The sequence below is a fragment of the Myotis yumanensis genome, unplaced genomic scaffold (genome assembly GCF_028538775.1).
Source record: "Myotis yumanensis isolate MYYU_CA2020_CCGP unplaced genomic scaffold, mMyoYum1.0.hap1 SCAF_1, whole genome shotgun sequence".
NCBI lineage: Eukaryota > Metazoa > Chordata > Mammalia > Chiroptera > Vespertilionidae > Myotis > Myotis yumanensis.
In genome coordinates, this window is record NW_027223752.1 from 141802636 (window position 1) to 141813314 (window position 10679).

General features: G+C 38.9%; 1 protein-coding gene across 8 annotated transcripts in view; it reads left to right on the plus strand.

Annotated features, from left to right (window-relative positions):
- The window catches only part of CACNB2 (calcium voltage-gated channel auxiliary subunit beta 2), a 359416-nt gene extending 351283 nt beyond the window's left edge, over window positions 1-8133 (plus strand). For all 8 annotated transcript variants that reach the window (XM_070432451.1, XM_070432470.1, XM_070432461.1 and 5 more), the window contains 4 exons: window positions 2353-2504; window positions 4345-4440; window positions 5484-5669; window positions 6760-8133. In XM_070432451.1, the coding sequence (XP_070288552.1) occupies window positions 2353-2504; window positions 4345-4440; window positions 5484-5669; window positions 6760-7254 (929 nt within the window). In that variant the 3' untranslated portion in view covers window positions 7255-8133. The remainder of the gene's footprint in view (window positions 1-2352; window positions 2505-4344; window positions 4441-5483; window positions 5670-6759) is intronic.
- Window positions 8134-10679: the final 2546 nt, after the last annotated feature.

Sequence of the window (10679 nt, forward strand, 5' to 3'; positions counted from 1 at the left end):
GTGTGTATATGCATGTATACATATACTTTGAATAATTACATGGATGTATATAGATACATATGTGTGTACATATACATGCAAATAGCTGGCAGGTGGACATCCCCCGAGGGCTTCTGGGCTGCCAGACAGATGTCTGACTGCCAGCTTAGGCCTGTTCCCCTGGGGAGTGGCCTTAAGCCGGCAGGTGGACATCCCCCAAGGGCTCCCAGGCTCCCAGAGGGATGCCTGACTCGAAGGGGAGGGATGCTCCCCCCCTCCCCCGCAGTGCACAAATTTTCGTGTACCAGGCCTCTAGTAATTGAAATAAAAATTTAAAGATCACCCTAGCTCGTCTTGCTCAGTGGATAGAGTGTCAGCCTGTGGACTGAAGGGTCTCGGGTTTGATTCCAGTCAAGGGCATATGCCTGGGTTACGGGCTTGGTCCCCCGTTGGGGGTTGTGCAGGAGGCAGCCAATCAATGATTCTCTCTCATCATTGATATTTCTGTCTGTCTCTCCTCCTCCTCCTCTGAAATCAATAAAAATATGTATTTTTTTAAGTTTAAAGGTCAACAGAGAAGAGTTAGAGTAAACAATAGTATTAGTAATGTTTTAGAACATTATGAAAGGAATGAACAGAATGCCATTTTCATTTTTAAAACTGTTATTTGAGGTAATTTAAGTGAATATGAATGTAAAAAATATACAGGACTTCAGGTACTCATTACCCAGTTTCAACCATCACCTATTCATGGCCAAAATTGTTTCCTTTCCAGTCCTCCCTTTCCTCCCCAACTGTTTGTGGATTATTTTGGAGCAAATCACAAATATCATATGATTTTATCTGTAAATATTTCATTATGTATTTCTAAACAGTAGGGACTCTTTATTTAAACCATAACACCACTATCCCTAACTCATATTTCCAGTCAGCCACATATTTCCCAATTGTCATTTTATATAGACTAAATATTTTATTCATTTTCATATTATAAAAATATGTATTACTATTCTTGAGTCGGGATCCAAATAAAGTTCATCCATTGTGATTGGTTCACAGGTCCTTGAGTCTCTTAACCTGTACTTTTATGTCTGTGTTGTCTTTTTTTATTTCCTTGTAATTTTTTACTTGGAGAAACTGGGTCACTTATTCCATAGGGGTCCGATCTGAATCGTTTGTGTGATTGTCTGTTTTCTGTGTTTGTTTTTTTTTATAAACTGGTAGCTCCAAAAGCTTAATTTTGATTTTCAGGTCTGGAGTCTTAATTTTTTCTGTAGGTCCAGAGTCTCATGGAATTGGTCCTTCATGATTTCAGTGGGCAGCACAAGATACGTATTATGATTTATAGACCTGTGCTGCCTAGGACAGGAGCTTCTCTGGCTATTTACTTTTAAATTATTTAAATTACATTTTTAAAATTTAGTTGCTCGTTCACACCAGCTACATCTCAGATGCTCAATAGTCACATGTGGTTAGCAGCTATCATACAGGCCAGCATTGATATAGAATATTTCCATCATGACAGAAAATTCTACTGGATAGTCCTGTTTTAGATTCTGGGGAGATCATGAAGAAGTAGATGAACTGAGTAAAATTTTTTTGGTGTTCAAGTAGATTTTGATATGTTTGATAAGTTTTCCCACGGCAGGTGGACATCCCCCAAGGGATCAGAGGGATGTTTTATAACTGTATGTTTTATAACTCATATTTGTGTAGTGCTGCCTCTAACAGATAACTGCCCTTTTAAACCTGAATGTTACAGGACCATTCGTTAGTTGGTGGAATATATGATTAGTGTGTTTCTAGACAAGTTTGTTATAGAGACTCATAATGTCTCCCCTCGTGTACATTGTATTTTAGGTTGCTAATAAAAATATGTAGGCCCTACCGCCCCCCAGGGGAAAAAAAATATGTAGGCTCCATCATATCCAGAAAGCATACAATAGGTGATAAACACAGATAAGCCCATGCAGTGAGAGGAAAGCTGGTGACGGTTACTAGTGTAAAGTGGTCAGAACCACACATAAAAGTTATCCCTTAAGTTTCTATTGTATAACAGTTTTATGAAATGATTTCCCAGAATGGAGTTTTGCAGCACAAAAAATAAGTCAGCAGAGGGAGCCAGAAATGTTGACTCTCAGAAATAGTATTAATACTGGAAGTAAATGTTATAGCCGATTGAGAGAGGAATTCCCTAAATTTGTAAGGTGTTATGAAGAAAAGGCTTTTATCAGCTCTATTGCCTATAAACATAACCTAATGGCTGACCTACATACCTTCCTGTTGAAGAAATCATGTACCATTTAACTTTATCTCAATTTGCTCTAAAAATATTGTACTTGAAGTAATCGATCTCTGCTTAACCTTTTACAGCGGAAGTTCAGAGTGAAATAGAAAGGATTTTTGAACTTGCAAGAACATTGCAACTGGTAGTCCTTGATGCGGACACTATTAATCATCCAGCTCAACTCAGTAAAACCTCTTTGGCCCCTATTATAGTTTATGTAAAGATTTCTTCTCCTAAGGTAAGTAGGCTTGCTGTTTGCTCTATAATCCCAGTTTGTTTGTTGTTTTGCAGTTACAACAGGCTACGTCTTTATCCATCATAGAGAGTTTGAAGAGATGTTTGTCCATTTTTAAGATTGATAAGAGGCCAAGCATGATTATTAGTTTCATGGCTTAGCACAGATGATTCTCAAAGTGTGGCAGAACCCCTGGGGGTCCTAAGACATTTTCAGAGCGTTCACAAGGCCAAAACTATTTCCATAATACTAAACACCATTCACCCTTTTCACACTTTTGATAATGGTGCAAAAGCAATGGTAGGTAAAACTGCATGTGTCTTAGCATGAATCAAGATTCTGGTACCAGTCAGTACTAGCAGTCAGTTTTAAATAAATAAATTAATTAATTAATTAATTAATAAATAAATAAATAAATCCAAATAACCAGTTTCACTTAATTTTATTAAATATTCTGAGTAATGAAATAGGAAGTACACAAGAACTGCATATACCCAAGTAGGTTAGTTATCTTGAGGACACGCATGGGTATGATTATTTGAGTTGTGAACTAACTAGCCACTTTCTTCATGGAATACCATTTTTATATGAAAGAAAAACTGACAGGCTATACTTACTCAGACTTTGGTATCACATCAAGGAAACAGCAAATAGCCTTTGTTACCAATGATAAAACTCAAAGTTTCAAAGAAAAAGTCGAGTTTTAGAAAACTTGTATCCACCTTTGAGAGCTTGGCAACTTCCCAATAGATAAAGACTTTTCTAATGAGATCAATAATATTAACATAGGTTTTAATCTTGTATAATGAAGTGTGTTGACATTTGGAAGATCTGAAAAACTCAGTGAACCATTATTTGCCAAATGATCAATGAATGATGCTACAAATTATGCACGCTAAAGACCCATTCAAATTCCAAGATAGGCCAATGGAATTTATGTAACAGAACAAGAAAAGTTCATTGATATTGTTTCATGTTTCACATAGCAACTAGTCCCTAAGAAACTAGTGTTGTTTCCACACTACAAGAAATATCCACAATTATCTGAAAAGGCTACTAAAATATTCCTTATCCCAACTACACATTTTTAGAAGGCTGGATTTTCTTCACACATATGCTCCGACCAGTAGGTTAGCTTGCTGCTGGGGTCCAGCCGATGGGGACTGGGCGAGACGGGCTGGACGTGCCCTGGAGCCCTCCCGCAGTCCCTCCCTGGCCCCAATCGTGCATGGTGGGGTCCCTCGGCCTGGCCTGTGCCTTCTCGAAATTCAGGACCCTTTGGGGGATGTCCGTAGGCCAGGCCGAGGGACCCCACCGGTGCACAAATCCTTGCACCGGGCCTCTAGTAGTTCACATAAAGAAATACATGTTGGCCTTAGTCAGTTTGACTCAGAGGATAGAGCATCAGCCTGTGGCCTGAAGGGTCCTGGGTTCGATTCCTGTCAAAGGCATATGCTCGGGTTGCAGGCTCGATCCTCAGTAGGGGGTATGCAGGAGGCAGCCCATCAATGATTCTCTAATCATTGATGTTTCTATCTCTCTCCCTCTCCCTTCCTCTCTGAAATCAATTAAAAAAAAACTTTTTGGGTTTCTCAAGAACTGTTTAAAACAAAGGGGTCATGAGACAAAAAGTCTGATAACTGCTAGCCTTGAAAAGGGACTCAGAATAAGCTCTGAAGAGTTATGTGAACATATCAATTTTGCAGATAATCTTCATAGCTCAATTTATTATAAGCCATTTGTACTATATATATAAAAGTCCCCAGAGAAAGGAGTGAGTGGTGAATCTTGTCATTGATCTGAGTGCAAATATCCTTCTGTTTAAAAATCTTATCTTTTACAGGTTTTACAAAGGTTAATAAAATCCCGAGGAAAATCTCAAGCTAAACACCTCAATGTCCAGATGGTAGCAGCTGATAAACTGTCTCAGTGTCCTCCAGTAAGTCCTCTCTCTATACACTATAATCCAGATGAAGAGATCAGACCTGGCATTGAATTAAAAAACAAAAAGCAGACGGTTACATGCCTGGTGGGGGAAAGAATCCTCGCCACTTAGCAGTGAGCATCATTCCAAAGAAGTGAACTGTCCTACTTCCTGCCATGAACACTTGCCCCAATCATGGCTTACAAAAAGCTATGGCAAGTTCTGTGGTCACCTCGCTTTGTAAATAAACACCTCATTTGTATCTTAAATGAACAAGATGGTAACTTCAAAAACTTGGTCTATAAGATAGAACTATTTGGGGTTAATCCTGCTACCCTTAGGGATTGACTTGCTGCCTCTTCAATAGCTCTCTGAGAAGTTGATTTAAGACAGTGTAAAAACAAATGTCTAAACAGTCACCCAGATTCTGACATCTGAATACAGTCCTACTTCTAATTCATGCGCTACATACCCTGTCAGGGAACTACAGATGGCTTTTAGGTTGTTGTTTTTTAAATGCAAGTATTTCAGAAGCTCCAAAAATTAGGACTATATCCATTTTGATTGCTTGGAGCATGTTAAAATTTATGATAAGCACTTTTTGAAGTTTGGGCCATGTCAAATCATCAGTGGTTTCAGTTTCTTCTGCCAAACTTCATGTCCTAATCTTGCCTCATTAATTTTCAGGGTTAAACTTTTCAGTCTATGTCAAAACAGGCTTCTTCCTGTACTATTCAGATTGTATTGTTTTCTTTTTATCTCTTTCTACCACAGTATCAATTCCTGTTTTCACTACTGACAGACAACTTTTCCATCATGCCCTTAACAACTACTATTATCCTGTTCACTTCCTGGTCATTGCCACTGGTTAAGCATCCAGTATTCTAAACGGTGACATGATCTGACTAAGCAGCACAGTCAGCGGATGGAAAAGGGAAAGGAGCACATAAGCCACAGCACATACAAAGCAGTGCCGCTCCTGAGCCCCTCCCTCCCTCCTTTTATGAGCCAGTACTGGGCTGGTGGAAGTGTGCTCTCTGACACGTTTGCCTCTGCAGGAGTTGTTTGATGTGATCTTGGATGAGAACCAGCTCGAGGATGCTTGTGAGCACCTTGCCGACTACCTGGAGGCCTACTGGAAGGCTACCCACCCGCCCAGCAGCAATCTCCCCAACCCTCTCCTTAGCCGCACTTTAGCCACTTCAGCGCTGCCTGTGAGCCCCACTCCAGCCTCTAATTCACAGGTGAGAGGAGTTCTTTACTGTCTTTGTTGAGAAGCCAGGCTGCCTAAGGTCACAGTGCTGGGGTCCAAGCCCAGATACCCAGTGCAGTGCAGTGGCTCTATCCAAACTGAGACATTGAGTCATTTAGACATCCTCAGTGTAAGTGGTGTAGCTAAGAAAAGCAGAGTAAACACAATATACTATGAAGATGTACAGACTTTAGAACTCTCTGCTACATGTTAGGACAGGGACAGAAGAACTTTCTATACAGCACATAACCGTGAATAGTTCCTTATCTGCTCTTTCTGAGATGCCTCAGGAAATTATTGGCAACCTATCCCAGGGTTATTGCATTAATAACATTAATTAATGTGACTGCTAAAATAGTGCTTGTCTCATAGTACGTGCCATTTAATATTTTATATTTCATATTTTTTATCTCCTTAATCCTTACCGTAAGCCAAACCCAACATCCTAAGGCATTTTAATCTTCCTGCATGTATTCAAATGGAAGTAGTTAAGTATATACCCATGTGTAGAAAAATCTTGGGGATCTGTATCTGTATTTAAATCGCAAAAGATCATATAAAATGCCCTCCCTCATTTAATCATTTAAATAAAAAGGTTACTCTGTGTACTGTTCTAGGCACTTACAAATTGCCAAAGTCCAACATGATATAGTACAGACCTTAGAAATGCCACTAGACATCATTAAAAGAATTAGGTAACTTAGCAAGGTGAGATTTCATTTCAGCATTTTAGATCCTTAAAAGGAAGTAAACTTGAATAGACTTGCTTTGTGATGCCTTAGTTCCTAACACTCTTGACCAGGAGTCCTCAAACTACGGGCCGCGGGCCACCTGCAAATACAAATATTGTATTTGTCCCCGTTTTGCTTTTTTACTTCAAAATAAGATATGTGCAGTGTGCATAGGAATTTGTTCATAGTTTTTTTTTTAAACTATAGTCCGGCCCTCCAACGGTCTGAGGGACAGTGAACTGGCCCCCTGTCTAAAAAGTTTGAGGACCCCTGAACTCTTTAAAGTTTGCTCTTCAAGACTCAAGAGTCTTGACCAAGGTTGATGCCTGTGTTTTCTCCCTTCGACACCAGGGTTCTCAAGGCGATCAGAGGACTGACCGCTCTGCTCTCGCCCGCTCTGCCCCCCAAGCTGAAGAAGAACCCTGCCTGGAACCAGCCAGGAAATCCCAGCACCGGCCTTCCTCCTCAGCCCCGCACCACAACCATCGCAGTGGGACACACCGAGGCCTCTCCAGGCAGGAGACATTTGACTCAGAAACCCAGGACAGTCGAGACTCTGCCTACGTGGAGCCGAAGGAAGATTACTCCCATGAGCATGTGGACCACTATGCCCCACACCGTGACCACAACCACAGAGAGGAGCCCCACGGCAGTGGTGAGCACAGGCACAGGGAGTCTCGGCACCGGCCCAGGGACCTGGATCGAGAGCAGGACCACAACGAATGCAACAAACAACGAAGTCGTCATAAATCCAAGGATCGCTACTGTGACAAGGATGGAGAAGGAATATCCAAAAAAAGGAATGAGGCTGGGGAGTGGAACAGGGATGTTTACATCCGCCAATAACTTTGGTCCGTTTGTGTTTTTGGATTTTTTTAAGTCTAACAGCAACCTCAATCTAAATCTTTGGGGTCGACATTGCAATCATATGTGATCTGTCTTGTATATTTTGTATTGCTGTTGCTTAAATAGCAATAGTATGACAGAGTATTATACTTTTTTTCTTTTCTAAGTGCTATATAAATTTGCCTGGTACGGCTGCAGTCCTCTGGTTGTGTACTGGACTTTTCAAAAACTGTTTGGGGTAGCTGCCACTTGAACAAATTGTTGCCATCCAGGGGGCATTAGTATTTTAAGAAATGTGGTGGATGTTTTAAAAAATGTAGTTGACATCTCCAGCAAGCCAGAATCGGCTCAGAAAAAAAGTGGAATTTCTTGAGTCTCCAGATTTTTAAAATGTAGGCACCTGATGTGCATATTCATTCATCCATGGACCACTGTTTCTTGCTTGTACCTCTGGCTGACTAAATTTGGGGACAGATTCAGTCTTGCCTTATACAAAGGGGATCATAAAGTTAGAATATATTTTCTATGTACTAGTACTGTGTACTGTATAGACAGTTTGTAAATGTTATTTCTGTAAACACCTTCTTATGATAATTATATATAATATATATATATATATATATATATCAGTTTGATGACACTATTTTAGTCTTAATGCCAAGTCAGCAGATTTGCTTTATGAAGTACAGGGACTAGAATTGCCCACATTCAGGAAATTTGTAATAACATTGTGTAGGCACCTATCTCCATTCTAGTAGAAAGTCTGTACATACTGTAAATACGTGTGATTGCTTGACTTGAAAAGGTTTAATTTCTGAATGTTTTACCATCCCTGTAAGTTTATAATTTTGACCATAAATTATGATAAATATAACCAAACTCCAAAGGTTGTTCTAATCCATGCAGCTCACACTGATTGTGACACACATTCTTAGTAGCTCGTGTCTCATGTCACTGCACTGAAGTCTACAAGCCGGAACTCTGTATGCATGCGTGTGTGCGTCTGTGTGTAAGAGTATGTGCGTGTGGTTGGTTAAGATGAATCTGAATGCAAAACACTAATAAGGAAACTAGAGACTGGTATCTAGAATCCTACCCACCTGGCTTTGAGCTGAATTGTGCTGCATGACGCTGTAATGATCCGTTGAGCAGGCAGGGAGCATGCTGCCAAAGGTGACTGGGAAAGCATTCTGTTGGCTCCTTGTGTTTGCTCCTACAGAGCAAAAAATACAGGCAACTTCTAACTGTGAGTGTCCCACTGGAAATGTACAATCTGTGTGTGTTCGAGTATTTGTTATAGTAAGAAACGTTTACACAGCTTGTAGAATTATTTCGTGGGAAAATAAATTTTTCTAACTTCTCCCACTTCCTTTTCTAACCCTGCTTATTGTTCTGTTATCTCCCAGTATACCTATCATTCCATCCCCACCACAAACTCAAAGAGTTTCATTGTCTGTCAAAACCTAGAAGTGCTTCTTATAACCAAAGTTTCTGCTCTTCAGAAGTAATCAGGGCAAACGGGGTGACTTGAGGTGAACAAATGGTCAGAGCATTTTCCTACATCAGACATCTATGAAGGGGAAACTAGAAGATACTATCTCAATGATGCTGCTGTGAGCAGCTCACAATGTGGTTGTCATGTTAAGGCTAAAACCTCCATGTCTCCTAAGTGTACATTTTGTCCAGTTATGACTGGACCATAAGACAGTATTCGGTGTACTAGTACCTGAAATTTGTCCCTGGAGAGTGCCTCTCTATAATTGCCTGACTTCAGATTTGTACGTTATATAATTATGATTTTGTTAAGTAAGTTACTCTATTTTTATTTTGCTTCTTTTATTATTCCAGGTTCTTGCCAAATATCATCGGACCTTTATAAGTAAAATGTTTCGCATTGAGCTCCTTACTTTCCCTACACCCAAGGAAACTCAGTTTTTAAAATGAGCTACATATATAGTGTTCTATCAGCTAATATGAAACATTTCCCTCAGAATCAGTGTATTTGTTAATTAGCTCTGTATTGTTGAAATGAATTTATTTATTGACTACAAAAACTGTAGTGATAATATATAAATTGATGCAAAGTAGTCACATCATTGGAAAACCATATCCCAATTAAGATTACTTTTATAAAATATTTCTGGTAAACTTTCCATCATGGTAAGATGCAGCTGATCACCAGCCTCATGCTTTGCCCAATAATAACTTTAGAATATTTAAATTCTTGAAGTATAACTGGTATGTATCTAACCTGCTGCTACCATTAATCCCTTTCAAAGTCGTGCTAATGGATTCCATTTTTAAAATTCTATACCTGGATTCTTAGGTTTTGGTTGTTTTTTAAAACTTTATTGTGAAATATGTTAGTCCAAATTATCACATTTTGTCAAAAACTATATTGCAGGATTTGACATAAGAGCATCTATACATGAAAACTGTATAGTGAACATATCTGTAAACAGTATGTACTAAATTTGTAAATGGAGAAATAATCCCAGACAATGGGATATTTACTGACTTGTGGAATATAAAATTATAGTCTTTTCACAGAGCAAAAGCTTAACCTTAACTTAGTTGTAGAATCATGATTTTTGTAGTCTACCTAGAAAATGCTGGAAATGTTCTTAATAGTTCTACTCTGTTTTTTTTTTGTCAAACCCATTTCAGTTTTTACTATGCTCTTTCTCTACTGCTCGTTTAAGTTACTGTTACAAAAAGGTGCTGCTAAATGTAGGGTGTCTTAGTCATATTGTACTGTGGGACAATGCCACATTTTTAACATGGTCTGCTCTGCATTCCTGTTAAACATTTGCTGTCAGCTACACTGAACTGTTCAACAAACCTGACTTAAAGAAATTCATCTAAAGCAAATAAAGAGCTGGCTTCTGCACTGTTTATTATTAGTAGCATCAATTGTGATTTGAGGAATGATTCTTACAGTTGAGAATATGTTAAATATTCAACACTTCCCACTTGTGGAGCATTTTCCTTGGGACAATGCCAATCACTGATGTTACTTTAGTGACCTTCCCATGATGTCTGATAAAATAATAGCATAATGTAGGTAAAGGACCTTTTAAGATATGAGCACAGCAAAATAATTCTCCTTAATAATAATAATTCTCCTCCACCTTAATTCTACAGGTACAGCAATTCAGACTTTGAATTTTATTATTCCTTCATTTTTAAATGAAGATCTATTTTGATGACAAATTTAATTCCTCATCCTTGTCGGTTTGCTCAATGAGGTAATGCTGCTAGTCTCAGATATTCTGATCTTATTGAAACTAAGTCACACTGTTAGAGGAAAAAGATAACTACATGGTTTTGGATCAGTTGTTTCATTTCGGCTAAATTATATTTTTAACTATTTGTACTTCTCTTTGCTATTTAAACTAAAATGTGATACAGGGTTTTGAAGTAAA